The sequence below is a fragment of the Crocodylus siamensis genome, chromosome 1, assembly GCF_052110815.1.
Source record: "Crocodylus siamensis isolate JL-2025a chromosome 1, ASM5211081v1, whole genome shotgun sequence".
Classification (NCBI taxonomy): domain Eukaryota; kingdom Metazoa; phylum Chordata; order Crocodylia; family Crocodylidae; genus Crocodylus; species Crocodylus siamensis.
This window is the reverse complement of record NC_143395.1, coordinates 377218659-377241156: the sequence shown is the minus strand read 5'-3', so window position 1 is coordinate 377241156 and position 22498 is coordinate 377218659. Positions and strand designations below refer to the sequence as shown.

Here is a 22498-nt window from a genome sequence, read left to right as displayed (position 1 = left end):
GGGTTAGTAAGGAACTAGTTAGGGAACTTCTGGAGGGACTGGATGTATTCAAGTCAGCTGGTCCGGACGATCTCCACCCTAGAGTACTAAGGGAATTGGCTGAGGTCATTGCAGGACCTCTGACACAGCTTTATGAGCACTGGTGGTGCTCTGGTGTGGTGCCAGAGGACTGGAAGAGGGCCAGTGTGGTTCCCATCTTCAAAAAGGGGAGGAAGGAGGACCCGGGAAACTATAGGCCAGTTAGTCTTACCTCGATCCTGGGCAAGCTTTTTGAGAAAATTATTCTGGTGCATATCCACGAGGGGCCAGCAGGGGAGATCATGCTTAGGGGCAACCAACACAGGTTCATTAGAGGCAGGTCCTGTCAGACCAACCTGGTGGCCTTCTATGACTAGATCACCAAATCATTAGATGCAGGGGTAGCAGTGGACGTAGTCTTTCTGGACTTTAGGAAGGCCTTCGACACTGTCTCTCACCCCGATCTCATTAAGAAACTGGGGGACTGTGGTGTCAACACCTACACAGTCAAATGGGTCGCCAACTGGCTGGAGGGCCATACCCAGAGAGTGGTGGTGGATGGGTCATTTTTGACCTGGAGGGATGTGGGCAGTGGGGTTCTGCAGGGCTCGGTCCTCAGGCCCGCACTGTTCAACATCTTCATCAGCGACTTGGACAACGGAGTAAAAAGCACCCTGTTCAAATCTGCTGATGATACTAAGATGTGGGGGGATATGGGCATGCTAGAAGGGAGGAATAAGCTGCAATCGGACCTAGACAGGTTACAGGGGTGGGCGGAAGAGAATAGGATGGGATTCAACACTGACAAGTGCAAAGTGATGCACCTGGGGAGGAACAACCAGCACCATACCTATAGGCTGGGGAACTCCCTTCTTGTCAGTACAGAGGTGGAAAAGGATCTTAGAGTCATCATTGACTCCAAGATGAACATGGGCTGGCAGTGTGGGGATGCAGTCAGGAAAGCCAACTGTACCTTGTCATGCATCCACAGATGCATCTCGAGCAGGTCCAAGGAAGTGATACTCCCCCTCTATGCGACATTGGTCAGGCCGCAGCCGGAGTACTGCGTTCAGTTCTGGGTGCCGCGCTTCAAGAGGGATGTGGACAACATGGAGTGGGTCCAGAGGAGGGCCACTCGCATGATCAGGGGGCAGCAGGGCAGGCCCTACGAGGAGAGGCTACGGGACCTGAACCTGTTCAGCCTCCACAAGAGAAGGCCGAGGGGGGATCTAGTGGCCTGTTACAAACTAGTCAGGGGGGACCAGTAGGCATTGGGGAAGTCCCTGTTCCCCCGAGCACTGCCAGGAGTGACCAGGAATGACGGTCACAAGCTGGCAGAGGGCAGGTTTAGGTTAGATATCAGGAGGCGCTACTTCACAGTCAGGGCGGCTAGGGTCTGGAACCAACTTCCAAGAGAAGTGGTGCAGGCTCCTACCCTGGGGGTGTTTAAGAGGAGGTTAGATGTACACCTTGCTGGGGTTGTTTGACCCCAATACTCTTTCCTGCCATGGCAGGGGGTCAGACTGGATGATCTACTCAGGTCCCTTCTGACCCTAGAAACTATGAAACAATGGAGTATGTGCTTGCTCTGGTCCTGGCCCAGCCCCAGTGGAGGCAGAGGTGGGGAGGGCAGGCAGCTGCTGTGGCTCCAGGCGTAAGATGGCCCAAGGGTTAGGGCCAGAGCTGCAGCTTCTGCCTGTCTCCTCACTGCATCATACTCAATTCCAAGATGAGGGGCTTTTCCCCTCATGTTAATTCTAGGGTGACCTCATTTTGGAATCAAATAAATATTGTCATTTCAGTTAGTGCAACATTACATTCCCATATAGGCAAGGCCTTAACTTTGTTGGAGATAGAATGTTGTCTTTAACTATACCAGTATAGACATACCCTCAGATTAACACAGTTGTACTACTTATGCTCACTTTCAAGGAGTTAAAAGACAGACCACATTCCTGAATATCTTATAACATCCCAGCACCTGAAAAATATACAATTTTGGCACCAAAACTTGAATAATTAAATATTATTGTTTCAGTATTTCAAGAGTTGCTTGCCCATTTTTTCCCCTCAAGGACTTATTTGGCTACAAAGAGTTTCTTCAGACAAAGAATTGTTAGAAAGAAAATTACATATATGAACATGCCTATAACTATGCTCATGTTGTTGTGTAAAAGTACCAGTATTAGGAGGTAATACTCCATCATTACTCATATAAACTATTATATCCTGCCTTTCTTAAACATGACTAGTAGTGTAACAATCAGAGTTGCTACCTGAGACACACCCTGCAGCAGAGTGTGGGGAGGGAGTGTGGGTTGCAGAGGATACATGCTGCCAAGGCATGGACTTCATGGGGGCAGGGGGCAATTCTGGTGTCCTTCCTAACTCGGTGTGCCCAGGGTGGCTCTCCATCTCTCCCCCACTAGTCACACTACTGAATATAGCTGCTTTGATCAGGCTTGCAAAGACTTTTTTTTAAATGTCAGTATCTGGGTGTGTATTAATAATTTTTTTCTTGCCTAAAACCAAGAATAAGAAACGCCGTGAGCGCCGAGATCTTTTAAGACTGCAGTTACTGCGAATTTTTGAATTACTTGCTGATGCTGGTGTTATAAGTGACAGGTAGGATTGACAATATGGTATTTGTAAGTGGAAGAATTTCTATTGGGCATTCCAATAGGTAATTTATTTAGTAGCTTCACTGAGGTATTGGAAAATATACAGAATATGTTTTTGACATGCTACTGTAAAACTTCTGATTGTCTTTAAGTCTGTAATTTGGTGTACTACATGCTAAATGAACTATACCTGTCATTGATTTTGAACTTTTCTTTATATTAGTACAAATGGAGCCTTAGAGAGGGATACCTTAGCCCTTGGAGCCTTGTTTTTAGAGTATGTTGATTTGACCCGCATGCTGCTGGAGGCTGAAAATGATAAAGAAGTTGAAATTCTTAAGGACATGAGAGCACACTTCAGCGCCATGATTGCTAACTTGATTCAGTGTGTTCCAGGTATGCTGTCAAATTGACTTTCTTCTTTAGGTTTTTGTGTAGTAACTATAAGGGAATATGGTTAACAGAACACACAATTCTCTCAGGAATGAAAACAGGAGACATCACAAAGCTTGGTGAAGGCTGCAGCACACATACATAAGATTCTTCTCTTTCTAATTGCAACAAAGGAGTTTGACAGCCTGTCTCAGCTCCAGTTTTCTTCCTCACAGGCCCTTATCTTACTCAGTTTAGAAATAAATGTCAAAGTTTTCATTAAATTCCTGGGAACTCAGGCCATAGCAAAGGAAAACATTCTGTTCGTGGCTGGAAAAACATTTAAGTTTAAACATATAATGGAAAACTTGCCTTACCCTCTAGAATTCTGCCTCATGCCAGCAAAACTTCTGTCCCCCCTTTTTTACAGCTACTGACAGCCTCCTCCTTTGTGCAGTGTACACTTCTTAAAAAAAATTAAAAGGTCAGCCTAAAGGCCTCCTTCCTAACCATTAGAAACTAAAATCTTGCTGGAAGCATGTTCTCTCCTTAAACATTTCTGATCACAGATTATTTATAACTAGGGGGACCATATTATTTCCAAGGAAATCCAGGACACTGTCTTTCCTATCCCACCCCCAGTCAATGGCACTGCTGCAGGCAGAGGCAGGTGGGCATGGATGCAGAGTGCAGTCTGGTGGGGAGGTGGGGCAGCATGGTGATCCAGGCATATGGGTAGGCAGGCACCACTGCTGCTGCTGCTGTGTGGGAGCAAGGCAGGCAGATTAGAGTGGTGCCCAACCCAGCCCACCAACCACCTACTCTGCCTCCAGTCATTACTCAGGAGGAGCCAGGCTGGGCACATGCAGACAGCAGCATCAGTGCCTACCCAGCTCCTACCTTCCTGACACACCATGTCACTGCCTCCCCACCAGTTTGCACCCCACACACTTGCCTACCTGCCACGGCCTGCAGCAGCCAGTTATGGGATTTTTGTTTCCATTTTCAACAACTAGATGGGACATGGGGATGACCTGCAGTATCCAGGACTCCCTCAGCTGAACCGGGATGTATAGTAACCCTACTTATAACAAGCAACAACAGCATTTCTACTGGGTAGCAAGAAAGAGGCAAAGTAAGAAAATGAAGAAATGAGCAGTGAAAACAAATGTTAACATAGGACAGCAATATTCAGAGCTGGATGGTTTCAAGTTTGGTTGTTCTCAGTTGTAAGAAGTATATCACATACCTAATAGATGAGCAAAAAAAGAGCACTCATACTCAGAGGCATAACAAGCAGAGTTTGCTTATCCACTCTGGGGCCTCAAAGCAGTCCTTGGCTGCTGTTGCCACAGCCATAGCATGATCTGCCCACCCCAGCTGTTGCTCCTACAGTAGCAGCATGGTGTGAGTGCACCCAGCTGCTACTGGAAGAGCAACACTGTGGAACTGCTGCCAGGACAAAGAATTAACAGGAGGTGGGGGTGCAGTTCTGGTGCCTCTATTTAGCTAGCGCCCAGAGCCAGTGCCCTGCTCACCTACTGCAAGTTACACTACTGCCAAAATCTGATTTTTCTCCCATTCAAATGAGTAGGAAAATTCTCATTAATTTGCATGGAGCCAATATGTTAGCTGTTACCGATGGATAATTTACTCAGTTCTTTATTTTTCTCATTCCCCTCCTTGTGTTTGTCCCAAATGCAGGATTGGAGTTATTCAGCAGCGACTAGTTGTAAAGTTTTCTTTTTTACTTATATTTTTGTTGCTTTCATAGTCTAATAAGTACTGTGTAGTGATGTGAATTGAGCACAATGAAACAGCTGGTTTGGATGTCCTGCAAAGAGCCAATGATGACTAATGTGTGTTTTAAATAATTCAACTTTTGATTATGAATAGACAGTTATCTTTCTATTAACCAGCAGATGTCAAAGCATGTCAAGAACTAACAAAGCCATACATACCACTTAACTCTGGACAAACTTATTTTCATTGTGGCAGCTTCAGTCTTCCTTATTTACTTTTAATATTGAGGTCTTATTGGCTAGTTAAACTATGCTTTTGGACATCACCTAATTCTTTGGAGTTGAGGGGAAAGAGTCCATAGTAATGTGCCTGGCCTCTTTCTAATTAACCTTAAATGTCTTTTTTAATCACGCATGTGTGGGTTCAGAGTATCCATTTTATATCCCCCTTCCTATCTAGTAGTCAAAGGTATCATGAGTCCAGCAATTTGTCAGTGTGCTGACCCTACTGCTAGAGTAGAAGCAGCAAGGAGATGGGTACTTTCAGGTGAAATGTTTTTATTAGGCTAAGATGGTGTTTAAACTTGTTCCTTATTTCTTCTCTGATGGATTTTCCCTTTTTACCAGGTTAGGAAGTATCTTGTCTCATTTATTTCAGCTCCACAGAATGAGTTTCTGCTCTATCTCTTATTGGGTATTTCTAGCTGAAATTCCTACTGTCTGTGCTGGATTAGAAAATGTTAGCAAATGGTAATTTCTTCCCTGTTAATTTAGTTTCTCCTTACTGCCTTTCAGCTTTTTCAGACATTCTGTCTCCCACCATTTTGTGCTGGAGGAATTAGAACTATGTTAAACAGTCTTAATTTATTATATATATTTTTTAGCATTAGCAGATATGTTCCTTTTGCTTAGGAATGTTCCTGTTGCATATCAGTCAACATAACATACCTCCTTATAAGGAAATAATATAGGATTGCTTTATTTTCTGCCCAGACCTGCTATTGTAGTAGGGTAATACATAACCATCATTAGGGCTTATATTGAAAGACCTGGAACGAAAATAAACAAGTTGACCATAAAAAGAATGAATGAAGCAGTGAGCTCCCCTTATTAACATCCTGATTCTGAAGTTAGCAGTTCACAAATGCAGCAGCCAAATCCAAATTCACCTCTGAGCTTTCCCACAACTAACATGAAATGTATATGTCCTGCATTAGTAAGCAATCCACATCCTCACAGAGAGATCTATTCTTTAAATAGGAAAGATAGTGCACCACCAAAGACCAGTCCATCCTCCATAGGAACATTGCTCTCCTACTGTGATCCTAGGCAGCCATCACCAATCATAATCCACTTGGAAAGAACATCACTATCGCCTCGCATTTCAGTAAAGATCCTGTAAGCAGCTCTGATCCATCCTACTTTGAGGAAGAATTCTAAACAGAAGGAGGACACCAGTCAACCTTTTAGCTTAGTAATCTAGTGAATAGGGCGCTACCCCGGAGTGTGAGAGAACTAAGTCTTAGGCCCTTCTCAGCCAGAGGAAGTTTGAACATTTATCTCCTCTTCCCGGCAATGTGCCCTAAACATCAAGCCATAGATAAGGCAGGGCCAAGTATACCCTTTTCCTCTCCTGTTGAAGTGGGCCACCGGGCAGGCAAGAGGAAAAGAATCATAGTACCAGAAGGAGAGCATGCAGGGACTGTGATCCTGTGGCCTAGTGGCAGAGGCCATTGGTTTAGGTGAGACAGAGCCCTGAGTACTAGGCTGATACTGTTCATGAATTTTACCCTGTGATTATTAAATGAAAAATATGTAACCTTGGGAACACAAGCTGGGAGCAGAGGCATAATTGAAAAACAGATGCTTCACTGGAACTGCTCTGAGTATGCTTGGTGGCTGCTGCATAGAGTGGATTAGAATTGTATTTAGTTGTTTAAATGCCAAAAACTCCATAAGCGCCTCTTAAGAGGCAGATTTGGATTTGGCTCAACATGTTTATATAAACACATATTTGCTTAAACTTTAAGTCTCTTGAAAATAAAGGGTGTCTCATTAGTGGCATTAGGATAACCAAAAGAGGTTTAGTTATTTTCTAATAAATATATCTGCAAATATAAATTAAAACATTCTATTCATGGAGGTAGGAAGTCCTTGAATCAGCATTACTGCCATAGGGAGAGGACACTGATTCTTCATTTCTGCTGTGTTTGTTTTGCTTTAGGAAACTATAACTAATTTTATTTTCATTCATTTAGTTCATCATAGGAGATTCCTCTTCCCTCAGCAAAGTTTGAGGCACCATCTTTTCATCTTGTTTAGTCAATGGGCTGGACCTTTCAGCATTATGTTTACACCACTGGATCGTTATAGTGACAGAAATCACCAGATTACAAGATACCAGTACTGTGCATTAAAGGTATAACATGGTTTCATTTCTCCATTAAAAGTTATCTATTCAGTAATACTGGTTACAGAAATGGTATTTAAGTTCAAAAGAAAGAGAAATAATAACCATTATTTCCTTTTATTTATAATTATTGTTAATTAGATTTTATATGTGTACATATATATGCATATAATCAAAAGAAGCTTTACTTTTCTGTTTTTATGATCTACAGAAGGGATGGATTATCAACCTCCAGCCTGCAGGCCATATCCAACCCATGGAGCTCTCACTGCATCTAGAAGTTTGGTGGCAGGAGAGCAATGGCACTGCTCCCCCACTGCCAAATTTCTGGACCCATGGGTTGCTCTGGACCCTGTACACTGGATCTGGGGCCCAATCCCAGTGCACAAGGCCAGGCAGGGGCAGCACCAGGGCCCAAACCCAGTGCAAAGGGGTGGGGAGGAGGCAATGCAAGCCCCCCAGGATCCAATCCTGGCACAAGAAGGGGAGGGGGAAATGCCACACCCCTGGATTCTGAGTCTGACACACGGGGGACAGAAGGGAACAGTGACAGCCCCTGCAGCCCAATCCCAGAGGGCAGGAGCAGGCAGTGCTAGGCCCCTGGGACTCAATCCTGGCACTTGAAGCTGGGAGGAGGCAGTATCAGGCACCATGGCCTGATCTGGCCTTTAGGTGGCCTGGTCCAGCCTACAGATGTCCAGCCAAAAGGCTGAGCATCACTGATTTACCACTGTTTTTCATGGCTGGTTGCTTTTTTGCCCATGCATTTTTCTTTTGTTATTTTCTTCCTTATTCAAAAAGAGCAGGAGGTCAGACACAAGTTCAAGTGTAATACCACTTCAGTATTAGGTACATCCTGTTTCAAAAGGATTATTTCCTGTTCTTATATAGAGATGAGCTCAATAGTTTACATATTCTATTTCAGCTGTAAATATTACAATCAAGCAGTCAAGTAAACAGGAAAAATAATGCCCTGTTTACCAATATATGTTTCATCAAATGACAAAACAATTTAGTAAATCAGTTTCAACTTTGACAGAGAATTTGCATTTGAAACATAAATTTATTTTTAATAATTTTATAATCTCAATATAAAAGATTGGGTGAAATAAAATAAATTTCATAACTTGGCTATACCAAGTATTTAGGTGCTTTAAAAATTTAATTCAGCATCTTAATTAATGAAACTAACTTCTACATCAGTGTACATGTAGAAATCCAGCAAAAAATCCCTACTATTTTTTGCCTTAAATATAAATACAAATGTTTTGCACGTATGAAGAAATCTGTTAAATACCTTCATATACATTACACACTTGTGTAACTACTACATTTCCTTGTATTACCAGGCAATGTCAGCTGTACTCTGCTGTGGCCCTGTATTTGACAATGTGGGTCTTTCTCCTGATGGTTATCTCTACAAATGGCTTGATAACATTCTAGCTTGCCAAGATTTACGTGTGAGTACCTCATTAATAATGCCTAGTTTAGAAGTTATTTCAAATTCTGTACTTGTTAAATGCAATCCACTTTGCAAATGCAGAGAGTGTAGCTGGATTTGTTTTATTACTTTGAAGAAAAAACAGGAAGTATTCATTGTTCAATCACAATGAACATAGATTCATAGATGTTAGGGTCGGAAGGGACCTCAATAGATCATCAAGTCTGACCCCCTGCATAGGCAGGAAAGTGTGCTGGGTTAAGATGACCCCAGCCAGATGCCTATCTAACCTCCTCTTGAAGACCCCCAAGGTAGGGGAGAGCACTACCTCCCTTGGGAGCCCATTCCAGATTTTGGCCACTCTAACTGTGAAGAAGTTCTTCCTAATGTCCAGTCTAAATCTACTGTCTGCTAACTTATGGCCATTATTTCTTGTGACCCCCAGGGGCGTCTTGGTGAGTAGAGCCTCACCAATTCCCTTCTGTGTCCCCATGATAAATTTATAGGCAGCCATAAGGTCGCCTCTCATCCTTCTCTTGCAGAGGCTGAAGAGGTCCAGCTGCCTTAGTCTGTGCCCATAGGACTCGGTCTACAAGCCCTTAACCATACAAGTGGCCCTTCTCTGGACCCTCTCCAGGTTATCCACATCCATCTTAAAGTGTGGTGCCCAAAACTGGATACAGTACTCCAACTGTGGTCTGACCAGTGCCCGATCGAGGGGAAGTATCACCTCCTTGGTTCTGTTTGTCATGCATCTGCTGATGCATGATAAAGTGCCGCTAGGTTTTCTGATCACTTCATCACACTAACAACTCATGTTCAACTTGGAGTTCACTAGGACTCCGAGATCCCTTTCCATTTCCGTCCTGCCGAGCAAGTCATTTCCTAGGCATCAGGTGTGCTGGACATTTTTCCTCCCTAGGTGCAGCACTTTGCATTTTTTCCTGTTAAATCATATTCTATTGTTTTCTGCCCATTTTTCCAACCTGTCCAGGTCTGCCAGTAGTTGTTCCCTGCCCTCCAGTGTGTCCACTTCTCCCCACAGTTTTGTATCATCTGCAGACTTGGACAGAGTACACTTCACTCCCTTGTCCAAGTCACTGATGAAGACACTGAAGAGTATCGATCCAAGGACCGAGCCCTGCGGGACCCCACTGCCCACATCCTTCCAGGTCAATAGCGACCTGTCTACCACCACTCTCTGGGTATGACCCTCTAGCCAATTTGCCACCCACCGGACTGTGTAATCATCCAAGTCACAGCCTCTTAATTTGTTCTCCAGTATGGGGTGGGATACCATATCAAAGGCCTTCCTGAAGTCTAAGTAAACGATATCTACCCCTACTCCTGTGTCCAGTTGTTTTGTAACCTGGTCATAAAAAGAGACTAGATTAGTTGGGCATGACCTACCTGCTACGAACCCATGCTGGTTTCCCCTTAGCATAATATTTCCTGGTGGGCTGTCACATATATGAGCCTTAATAATCTTTTCAAAGACATTACCAAGGATGGAGGTGAGACTGACTGGGCTGTAGTTGCTTGGATCCTTCTTCCTCCCCTTCTTGAAAACAGGGACCACACTGGCCCTTTTCCAGTCCTCCGGGACCTGGCCCGTGTGCCACGAGTGCTCAAATATTCTTGCCAGTGGCTGTGCAATGACATCAACCAGTGCCTTCAGTACCCTCGGATGGAGCTCATCCGGGCTTACCGACTTAAATGCATCCAGTCCTTCCAAGCAACTCTGCACCACCTCAGGGTCAACACCTGGTAGTCTGGTGCCCTGCTGTTGGCTCTCTGTGATCCCATTGTGAGACTTGTTTTGCCCCTCATTGAGGAGTTCAGCCTTATCCACCCTGTCTGTCACTAATTGGTTTTGCCTGTTTGGTAGTGGTCCTATACCACCCTGGGCCTTCCTTTTACTCCCTATATATCTGAAAAACAATTTTTTGTGATCCTTAACTTGGGATGCCATCCTCAGCTCCATGGTAGCTTTGGCCTTTCTAACTGCCTCCCTACAACTGCAAGCTGAGGAGGCATACTCCTCTTTAGTAATTTCTCTCTGTTTCCTTCTTATATGCCTCCCTTTTTGTCATTAAGCTGCTCTGGATTTCTCTGGTCAGCCAAGGAAGCCTCTTGGCCCCTTTCCCCTTTTTCCCCCACATCGGGATCATCTCCATCTGTGCCCAAAGGATCGCTTCCTTAAGGCACAGCCACCCTTCCTGGGCTCCCATCTTGCCAAATCTCTTACCCTGCAGTGTGTCACTGACTAAATGCCTGAGCTCGCTGAAGTCAGACTTCCTAAAGTCTAGCACTTTCACCCTACTAATTACCTTTCCCACTCTATGCCTTATGGTGAATTCTATTATTTGGTGGTCACTGTCCCCCAGGTGACCACTGATCTGTAGGTCCCCTACCATGTCATCCCCCATTGCCAATACTAGGTCCAGTAAGGCATTCCCCCTAGTGGGGCCATGTACCTCCTGCATCAGGTGGAGGTCCTGCACACAGGATAGGAACCTGCATGAACAGTGGGAATATGCTGTCTGCGTCTCCCAGCAGATGTCAGGGTAGTTTAGGTTCCCCATGACTACTGCCTCCCTAGTCTTTATGGTCTCCGAGAACTGCCTCAGGAGTTCCAAATCTAGTTCTGCCCCTTGGTGTGGGGGCCTGTAGACCCCTACCACCAAATCCCTTTCCCCTTGACCTCCATGTATCCTAATCCACAATCCACAATCCTTCTACTTTCTTTTCTTCCAATTTGATAAGGGTCAATGTATAACGCTCCTTGACATAGAGTGCAGCCCCTCCCCCTCTCCTCCCTACTCTGTCCTTTCTGTACAGCTTATAGTCCTCAATGTGTACCGCCAGTCGGTATCACACAGTATCACCACAAATTTTAAATGGTAACAGGAATTTTATCATTTCAGAATATGTACTTTATGTAACATAATAGAATAAGTAGGATTCTACTGTAAGGCTCCAATTTCTTTGAATCAAGATTTTAGGCTTTTTATCCACTACTAGAGAAAAGCCAAGGGCAGCTGAGAAAATACTTCTACTTCTCTCTGGAGTATTTCTACCCACCTACTTCTGTGCCCAGTGGAATCAGAATGTAAAATCACTTCCTTCTCCATGAAATAGCTGTTGGTGAAGTAAAGCTGAATGTGGCAATATAAAAAAGAAGATCTTCAAAAGAAGGCAAAAAAAATCTACTTTTTAGACAAAGCCTATAGGAATAGGATTCCCTTAAGCACTGGATCTGGAAATATCCAAGTATATTTTGATTTTGCTAGAGTCTGAAGTTAAATAATCTCTCTATGTAGTAGATTATTTTTACTGTTTACTGTTCTGTGCCTTTGGAGGCAGCTTCCTTGATTGACCTATAAGGTACCTGATATCAATTTGATAGCTTGCCTCCTGAATCTCTTTCTTCTTTGGCATACATCTTCAGTCCTCTTCTTCAGTTTCCAGCATCTTCAGTTTTCTTATCTTTCCACTTGTGGCACCCTACATTTTAACCAGCTATTATCCCACAAGTTATCCCACAGTGACTGCATTTGTACAAGTCACTTTGGTTCCTAGACAAACTCCAAGAACTGAAAGAAAAGGGCAGGACGCTGGAAGAAGACTTGTTTTAACTCTTTCCACAAGCAGTTTAAGGAACTTAACCAAAACTATTCTCTGTTAAGGACTATAGTCATAAATAACAAGCATCCTCAAGGTTGCTTCTCAAGGAAGCGATCCTCAGTGCACAAGCTAAATCTATTCCAACATGGAGGAAAGGCAGCAAGAAGGCACAGCAGCCCCCCTGGCTCTCCAGAGACCTAGCGGACCTCCTGCGGCTAAAAAGGAAAGCCTACAAAGGATGGAGGATGGGATTCACCTCCAAGGAGGATTACTCCGCGCTGGTCCGGTCCTGCAGGGACCAAACCAGGAAAGCCAAGGCTGCAACTGAACACCAACTAGCTTCAGGGATGAAGGACAACAAAAAGTCCTTTTTCAGATATGTGGGGAGCCGGAGGAAAAGCAAGGGCAATGTTGGACCCCTGCTAAACCAGATGGGGCAACTGACAACTGACGCCCAGGAAAAAGCCAACCTATTAAATAGGTACTTTGCGTCAGTCTTTCATCAGTCACACGGGATGCCCATGCCTGCTATGGGACAGGGAAATCTGGGTGAGGGGGATCCCCTACCCTCCATCAATGCTGACCTCGTGAAGGAACACCTTGAGAAGCTTGATACCTTCAAGTCAGCTGGCCCTGACAACCTGCACCCCAGGGTACTCAAGGAGCTGGCGAGCGTCATAGCCCAGCCCCTGGCACGGATCTTTGAAAACTCCTGGCGCTCTGGTGTAGTGCCCGAAGACTGGAAGAAGGCCAATGTGGTGCCGATCTTCAAGAAAGGGAGGAGAGTGGATCCGGCTAACTACAGGCCCATTAGCCTGACTTCTATCCTGGGGAAGATCTTAGAAAAGTTTATTAACTTGAGGGACTGGCCCAGGCTAGCATTCTAAGGGACAGCCAGCATGGGTTTGTTGCAGGCAGGTCTTGCTTGACCAATCTCATTTCCTTCTATGACCAGGTGACCTATCACCTGGACAAGGGAGAAGAGATTGATGTCATATATCTTGACTTCAAAAAAGCTTTTGATCTGGTATCCCATGATCACCTCTTGGCCAAACTGCCCAGTTGTGGCCTTGGCTCCACCACGATCTGCTGGCTGGGAAATTGGCTTTGTGGTCGGACCCAGAGGGTTGTGATTGATGGCAGTCACTCATCATGGTGCCCTGTGACCAGTGGGGTCCCTCAAGGCTCTGTCCTGGGACCCATCCTGTTCAACATCTTCATTAATGATGTGGACATTGGAGTCAGGAGTGGACTGGCCAAGTTCGCCGATGACACCAAACTTTGGGGCAAAGCATCCATGCCAGAAGATAGGCGGGTGATCGAGGCTGACCTGGACAAGCTCAGCAAATGGGCAGACGAGAACCTCATGGTGTTTAACACCGAAAAATGCAAGGTTCTCCACCTTGGGAGGAAAAACCTGCAGCACACTTATAGGCTCGGCAGTGCTACGTTGGTTAGCACTACAGAAGAAAAAGACTTGGGGGTCATCATTGACCACAAGATGAACATGAGCCTCCAGTGCGATGCTGTGGCTAGTAAAGCGACCAAAATGCTGGCGTGCATCCATAGATGCTTCTCGAGCAAATCCCGGGACATCATTCTCCCCTTGTACTCGGCCTTGGTGAGGCCGCAGCTGGAGTACTGCATCCAGTTTTGGGCTCCACAATTCAAAAAGGATGTGGAGAAGCTTGAGAGAGTCCAGAGGAGAGCCACGCGCATGATCAGAGGTCAGGAAAACAGATCTTACAATGACAGGCTGAGAGCCATGGGACTCTTTAGCCTGGAAAAGCGCAGGCTCAGGGGTGATCTGATGGCCACCTATAAGTTTATCAGGGGTGACCACCAGGATCTGGGGAAACATCTGTTCACCAGAGCGCCCCAAGGGATGACGAGGTCGAACGGTCACAAACTCCTGCAAGACCGTTTCAGGCTGGACATAAGGAAGAATTTCTTTACTCTCCGAGCCCCCAAGGTCTGGAACAGTCTGCCAGCGGAGGTGGTTCAAGCACCTACATTGAACACCTTCAAGAGTAAATTGGATGCTTATCTTGCTGGGATCCTATGACCCCAGCTGACTTCCTGCCCTTTGGGCAGGGGGCTGGACTCGATGATCTCCCAAGGTCCCTTCCAGCCCTAATGTCTATGAAATCTATGAAATCCTTGTTATCTATGACCTAGTTTCTGCCAAATCCTGATCAAAAGAACTGCTTCAGTATTCCAAAACAGAACAAACTGACAGACACAGCTACTACAATAAAAGCAGGCCTTCTTGCTGCTTAATTGTTTTTTCAGTCCCTGTTCAGTCTGCAGTTCCTACTATTGGATAAGCAGCATAGGCAGCAGAAAGGGGGAGACCTAACAGGGGCCAAATGCAGGGCAGCAGTAGGGCTGCAAGGCAGCCTGGCTATGGGCTTCCAGCAGCTGCAGCAAGGGTAGGGAGTGGCACACAGGCAGCGATGAGGAAGAGGCAGTGGGACTGGGGCAACCTGGGGCTAGGGGAGAGGCACGTGCTGCACAGCCAGCGGGGCATGGGACTGAGCTGTTTGCAGCTCATCGGGGGGGCACAGCTCCTGTTGCTATATGCACTCCAGGAAACATGGAGGACACGTGGCCCCAGATCTGTGTGGGGCAGGCTAAGCTGCTGCTACAAGCTGGGGCCAGGGTGGTGCTGGGCTCTTCCTGGTAGGGGGTGCGTAGCCAGGCTGCAGTCAGGGTGGGCAGCAGCAGTGCTAGGATGGGGCTACGGTGGGTCCACGGATGCAGCCACCTCAAAATTTACCCAACCCCTGCTCCTAGCTCTGCCGCTGCCTGCCCTGAGCGCAGCCTGCCCAGGCCCCTCCCCCCACAGACCAGTGCCACCCCTGGCCCCAGCCCATAGTGGCAGCTTCCCTTGCCCCATGCAGATCTGGGGGCATATGCCCTCTGTGCCCTCCTGGGACATGTGCAGCAGTGATATCCATCCTCTGGATGAGCCATGACTCCATCCCACACCCTGCCCTGCCCCAGCTGGGCAGTGCCCTGTCCCAGTCCTGCTCCCTCCCCGCACCATTGCCCTTTCCCCTCCCACCACAGACTCACCTGATGAGGGACATGGGTGTGCATGCATGCGCTCAGCCTCCCCGCCCCCAAAAAACAACATTTCTTCCTCCTCCTATGGTAGGCAGTTACAGTTTCAGTAAATTAGAATTAAAAAGAGCTGATTGAAGAGAGCATTTGGTGGGAAGATAGGGCCTATAAGAAAATGTAGGCATGTTTCAGTTTCATAGTTTCTAGGGTCGGAAGGGACCTGAGCAGATCATCAAGTCTGACCCCCTGCCATGGCAGGAAAGAGTACTGGGGTCAAACAACCCCAACAAGGTGTACATCTAACCTCCTCTTAAACACCCCCAGGGTAGGAGCCAGCACCACTTCTCTTGGAAGTTGGTTCCAGATCCTAGCCACCCTGACCATGAAGTAGCGCCTCCTGATATCTAGCCTAAATCTACCCTCTGCCAGCTTGTGACGGTTATTCCTGGTCACTGCTGGTAATGCTCAGGGGAACAGGGACTCCCCCAGTGCCTGCTGGTCCCCTCTGACTAGTTTGTAACAGGCCACTAGATCCCCCCTCAGCCTTCTCTTGTGGAGGCTGAACAGGCTCAGGTCCCTTAGCCTCTCCTTGTAGGGCCTGCCCTGCTGCCCCCGATCATGCAAGTGGCCCTCCTCTGGATCCGCTCCATGTTGTCCACAGCTCTCTTGAAGTGCGGCGCCCAGAACTGGACCAGCTGCGGCCTGACCAGTGCCACTTAGAGGGGGAGTATCACCTTGGACCTGCTTAAGATGTATCTGTGGATGCATGACAAGGTGCGGTTGGCCTTCCTGACTGCCTCTCCACACTGCCGGCCCATGTTCATCTTGGCATCAATGATGACTCCAAGATCCTTTTCTGCCTCTGCACAGATGAGAAGGGAGTTCCCCAGTATGGTGCTGGTTCTTCCTCCCCGGGTGCATCACCTTGCACTTGTCAGTGTTGAATCCCATCCTATTCTCCTCCGCCCACCCCTGTAACCTGTCTAGGTCTGATTGTAGCCTATTCCTTCCTTCTAGCATGCCCACATCCCCCCACATCTTAGTGTCATCATCAAATTTGAACAGAGTGCTTTTTACCCCCTCGTCCAAGTCACTGATGAAGATGTTGAACAGTGCGGGCCCAAGGACCAAGCCCTGGGGGACCCCACTGCTCACATCCCTCCAGGTTGAAAATGACCCATCAACCACCACTCTCTGGGTGTGGCCCTCCAGCCAGTTGGCGACCCTAGGCATGTTGATAAGGGTAGAGCTATGTGGCTAGCTATAGGTAAAGAAAGCTGTTCAGAGGATTTGGGGGTTGAGAAGGGTGGTTTGAGGGCTTGGGAGTGACATTAGAACAGCAGGAGAGGAAAAAGACTTTTCTCCCACAACTTATTATTCTTACATCATAATCATTTTAAATATACCCATGACTATCAGGACATAAAATAGATGAAGTCATATGGGGCAAACTATCATCATATTCATTGTCTCTTAAAGAATTTGTATCCCTGTAGCAAGTTCTCATCCCATGGGTGGTCACAGTGCCCTCTGGTCTAGAGACAGGCATTCAAAAAACTTGAGCCTGAATTGATTCAATCATTGCAAATTAGTCTAACCTGGTTAGGTAAAATCAGTTTTGTACCCAGACAGACATCCCAGAAATGTAGACACATGCCTGCAATGGCTCAGGCTAGAAGCTATTCTCAGACTGGTTTATGTGCACTGCACATCTTTTTTGTTACAGGTTTAAACCAGTTACTGATCACTTAAACTGGTTTATGTGTAATGTTTGTCCCTAGCCCTGGAGGCCACTCAGCCCTTACCAGCCTAGGTCCTTTTGGGGCCCTCTTCCTTTTACTCATCTGCCACGCCTCGGTGTTATTAATTTTTGATGTAAGGGATGCTGTCCCAGGACTTTCCAAGCCTGGTCTTATTCTTATGACCACAGGTGTCTCTCTCTTGAGGTTAGTTTCATGGGCTCCATCCTCCCCAAAACCCACTCCCATGCCTTGCAGATGATTTGTTAACACATGTCCTTCATGGGCTACAGGTTCCCAGCCCCAGTCCTTGCCCCTCCTGGGCTATGGGCTTCTTGGCCACCTCAATCTCCAGCTGTGACCCCTGGTCTTTGGCCTAACTATTCCAAGGCCCTGGCCCCACTCCTAGGCCAGATGAAACTCCTGGGTTCCTTTAGCCCCACCAGGCTTTGGCTTTGGCCCTACTCAGCCTTTGGGATTCCAGGCCCTGTTCACAATTGCCTCTCCTAGGCTAACTACTTCTAGGCTCTCTGGCCCTGCTGACACTCACCCCACCTGGGCTCTGGGCCCTCTGGCCACCACATGCTGCCCTCTGGCAGGCCCCCAGGCACTGGAGTTTCCCTCAATGCACCCTAGTCCCTCCTGGGCACCGGGCGTTCCTGGTCCCCCCCAGGCACCAGACCTTCTCCCAAATACCTAGCCCCTCCTTAGTTCAAACTGTGTCTCTGTGTGTCCCGGGGCCTCTATTCTTCTCCCCCCCCCCACCCCTTTCTCTTTCTCTGGGCCAATTGGGACCTCCCCTTCAGTCCCTTCCATAACCACCAGCTGTCTCAGGCCATTGCCTCTGTCCCCAAGCCTGTCTGTTCCAAGGCCTGTTTTGTCCCTTTCAAGCTCTTCTCTAGTCACTAGCTGGGCTTCGGACACTCTGGCCCTCTGCTCTCTGCTGCCTCTCTCCACCTATGGGCTCCCCTATTTCTATTCCCCAGGCCTGTCTATTCCAAGGCCTGGCCTGTTCCTGGGCTTAGTGCTACTTACCCAGCTCATCTGTGCAGCTCAGATGTTAAGGCAAGAGCCCTCCTGCAGCCCTGCTACCAGAAGCTCCTCTTTCAGTGGTACTCAGGGATAGACTGCCTGGCCAACTCAGGCCCTGGACTTATATATCTCAAGCCCAGTCCACTTCTGGTAAGGTGACTCTCTCATCAGCCCCTCCCATACGCACACAAACTTACAGACTGCTTCTCAGATAGCCTCTCCTCTTAAAGTAGCAGGTGCAATTCTGCTCCACCCTACTCAAGTCCTGAAAATCTGTTATGCAATTTTTTTGTAACTCACCATCATAATACTCTTATTTTTAAGAGCAGCAAGGAGAAGAACCTTGCCCACCTTTTGCATTAACTGTTTTTCAAGGACTTGAGCAAAGTGGGAGATCTGCTTTAAAAATATGTATTTCCATGGCTTTTCTGTAAGATACTAGCAAATGTGGGCAGGATGGGGGCAGCTCGGAGGATGCATGGATGACCTCTACCTGACTCGAGAAGTCTACAGGCCAATGAGAGATAAAGAGCTGCTCGACCTGGTACAGGCTACTGGGGATAACCTAAATCAGTGACCTAGTGATCAATGGGAAGCTGGGTGACAGCGACCACAAGCTGATCACCTTCACCATCCACCTTAAAGCTGGCAAGTCAGTCAGCAACACGGAAGTCCTTGACTTCAGGAAAGCCGACTTTGACAAGCGCAGGAGGCTTGTCAGTGAGGCCCTAAGGGACCACAACCCCAGGCGGAGGGGAGTTCAGGAAGAGTGGTTGCTCCTCAAGGGAGTGATCCTCAATGCACAAGATAATTCTATTCCATCTCGAAGGAAAGGCAGCAAGAGGGCACAGCAGCCCCTATGGCTCTCCAGGGATCCAGCAGACCTCCTGAGGCTAAAAAGAAATGCCTACAAAGGATGGAGGATGGGATTCACCTCCAAGGAGGATTATTCTCCACTGGTCCGGTCCTGCAGGGAGCAAACCAGGAAAGCCAAGGCTGCAACTGAACTCCAACTAGCTTCGAATATCAAGGACAATAAAAAGTCCTTTTTCAGATATGTGGGGAGCTAGAGGAAAAGCAAGAACAACATTGGACCCCTGCTGAACCAGATAGAATAACTGACAACTGACGCCCAGGAAAAAGCCACCCTATTAAATGGGTATTTTGCATCAGTCTTTCATCAGTCCCATGGGACGCCAATGCCTGCTATGGGTCAGGGAGGTCCGGGTCAGGGAGATCCCTTGTCCTCCATCAATGCTGACCTCATAAAGGAACACCTTGAGCCGCTAGATACTTTCAAGTCACCTGGCCCTGACAATCTACACCCCAGGGTACTCAAGGAGCTGGCGAACATCATAGCCCAGCCTCTGGCACAGATCTCTGAGAACTCCTGACACTCTGGTGTAGTACCCAAAGACTGGAAGAAGGCCAATGTGGTGCCTATCTTTAAGAAAGGGAGGAAAGTAGATCCGGCTAACTATAGGCCCATCAGCCTGACTTCTATCCCAGGGAAGATCTTAGAAAAGTTAATTAAAGAGGCCATCCTTAATGGACTGGCCAACACCAACATCCTGAGGGGTAACCAGCATGTGTTTGTTGCGGGTAGGGCTTGCTTGACTAATCTCATTTCCTTGTATGACCAGGTGACCTATCACCTGGACAAGGGAGAAGAGATTGATGTCATATATCTTGACTTCAAAAAAGCCTTCGATCTGGTATCCCATGATCACCTCTTGGAGAAACTGGCCAATTGTGGCCTTGGGTCCACCACAATCTGCTGGATGGGAAATTGGCTTTGTGGTCAGACCCAGAGGGTGGTAATTGTCAGAAGTCAATCATCATGGTGCCCTGTGACCAGTGGGGTCCCTCAAGGCTCTGTCATTGGACCCATATTGTTCAACATCTTCATTAATTATGTGGACATTGGAGTTGGAAGCAGACTGGCCAAGTTCGCCGATGACACCAAACTTTGGGGCAAAGCATCCATACCCAAAGACAGGAGGGCGATCCAGACTGACCTGGACAGGCTCAGCAAATGGGTGGACGAGAACCTGATGGTGTTTAACGCTGAAAAATGCAAGGTTCTCCACCTGGGGAGGAAAAACCTGCAGCATCCTTATAGGCTCAGCAGTGCTACACTGGCTAGTACTAAGGAAGAAAGAGACTTGGGGGTCATCATTGACCACAAGATGGACATGAGCCTCCAATGTGATGCTGCAGCTAGTAAAGCAACCAAAACGCTGGCTTGCATCCATAGATGCTTCTCAATCAAATCCCGGGACATCATTCTCCCCTTGTACTCAGCTTTGGTGAGGCCGCAGCTGGAGTACTGCGTCCAGTTTTGGGCTCCACAATTCAAAAAGGATGTGGAGAAGCTTGAGAGAGTCCAGAGGAGAGCCACGCGCATGATCAGAGGTCAGGAAAACAGATCTTACGATGATAGGCTGAGAGATATGGGACTCTTTAGCCTGGAAAAGCGTAGGCTCAGGGGTGATCTGATGGCCACCTATAAGTTTATCAGGGGTGACCACCAGGATCTGGGGGAACGTTTGTTCACCAGAGCGCCCCAGGGGATGACTAGGTCGAACGGTCACAAACTCCTGCAAGACCGTTTCAGGCTGGACATAAGGAATAATTTCTTTACTGTCCGAGCCCCCAAGGTCTGGAACAGTCTGCCAGCGGAGGTGGTTCAAGCACCTACATTGAACACCTTCAAAAGTAAATTGGATGCTTATCTTGCTGGGATCCTATGACCCCAGCTGACTTCCTGCCCTTTGGGTGGGGGGCTGGATTCGATGATCTTCTGAGGTCCCTTCCAGCCCTAATGTTTTTGAAATCTATGAAATTGCCTGTCAAAAATGATGGGGGTCGGGCAGGAACGGAGTGCCGCCATCCATCACCCCATGCCACCACCATCTCCCAGGAATGGCAGGGGTGTGGAAAGCTTGCACATGGTGGCTGCTGCTGCCATCTACCACCCTGTGCTGCTGCCACTCAACATCTGGCCATGTGCCCCCTCTTCCCCACATCCAGCCCCATGCCACCCCCCCCACTCCCCATCCAGCCACGTGCCACCTCCCTCCATCTCCATGTCTGGCCCTGTACCTCCCAGATGTGGAGGCAGGGAAGCTTGCACGCAACCACCACTGCCGCCACCTGCCATCCTACACTGCTGCCACTCGGGTCAAAGTGGGTTCAGATGTGGGAGGGGGCAGGAAAGCTTGCACATGGCTGCCGCCACCACCTACTGTCCCATGCTGCTACCGCTCCGTGTCTGGCCCTGCCTTGCATCCCCACTCCATCCCCGCCATCACAGCAGCACTCCTCCATCCCACTCCATCCCTGCCATTCCCCATGGAACACTGTGATTGGTTGTTTCAGTAAGCATTGTCATTGGCTGCCAAGACACCCAGAGTGCTTCAAGAGTACTATAGACAGATAGACACGCAGACAGATGGACTACACCCTTTATATATGTATATAGAATTTTTCTTCAAAGTCTACAATATTCAAAACTGAGCTAAGTCTCAATCTGTGCTACACATAGAATGAAGTTATGATAAATTCTATACTTTGTTTCCTTCACAGCATGCAGTAAATGTTCCTTTGTCATTTAACAGACAAATGATTAGTCCCAAATGTCACTTTATATCTAACCACCTAAATAAGCATGGGCATCTGGTGCCTCCTGAGCAGCCAGTCAGTGACCAGGGGGTAGGGGGGAAGGGGAGGGAACCCTCCCATGGCCAATCTTGCCAACTGTGAGGGAGGGGGTCCCCTGTGGCCAATCTCCCTGACCGGCCAATCGCACCAACCCAGAAGCACAAGCAGCGCTCCCAGAAGTGCCAGCAGTGGCACCCCCATTCCCCAGCCGGTGCTCACGGGGGGCACCAGCAGTCCTGCCTGCCCCCCCCCCCCCATCCATCTCCTAACCGGAGAGTGCTGTCTGTCAGGGGATGGACCAGCGCTCTCGGGGTGCATGCACATCCCCATGCACTCCCTATGCATTGTCACTGTAAATAAGTTTAAGAAATCTGGAGGAGGGTCTCACTTGTTTGTACAAAAAAATGCCATTCTGTATATATTTAGGTTCATCAACTGGGATGTGAAGTTGTCATCTTATTGCTGGAACTAAATCCTGACCAAGTAAATCTCTTCAACTGGGCCATCGATCGTTGTTATACTGGATCATACCAGCTTGCCTCTGGATGCTTCAAAGCCATTGCAACTGTATGCGGAAGCAGGTACTAATAAATTTAGAAGTAGACTCTCCCTAAAGTATTTAGTGTGAAACAAAATCAGGCTGCCATTTGTAAGATGGTTACACACTATTTTGTGTATTCCTACTTCCTTCTGTTGAAATCAAATCTTAAATCGCATTTCTGCTGATTAAAAATATCGTTAAGCATGGTAAGCATGTTTGCTGTTCA

At 47.5% G+C, this 22498-nt stretch overlaps 1 protein-coding gene across 4 annotated transcripts in view; it reads left to right on the top strand.

The window, feature by feature from the left end:
• FRY (FRY microtubule binding protein) overlaps positions 1–22498 on the top strand; it is a 447808-nt gene that overhangs the window by 280406 nt on the left and 144904 nt on the right. For all 4 annotated transcript variants that reach the window (XM_090027939.1, XM_090027923.1, XM_090027916.1 and 1 more), the window contains 5 exons: positions 2552–2643; positions 2863–3035; positions 7012–7172; positions 8513–8623; positions 22158–22312. In XM_090027939.1, the coding sequence (XP_089884065.1) occupies positions 2552–2643; positions 2863–3035; positions 7012–7172; positions 8513–8623; positions 22158–22312 (692 nt within the window). The remainder of the gene's footprint in view (positions 1–2551; positions 2644–2862; positions 3036–7011; positions 7173–8512; positions 8624–22157; positions 22313–22498) is intronic.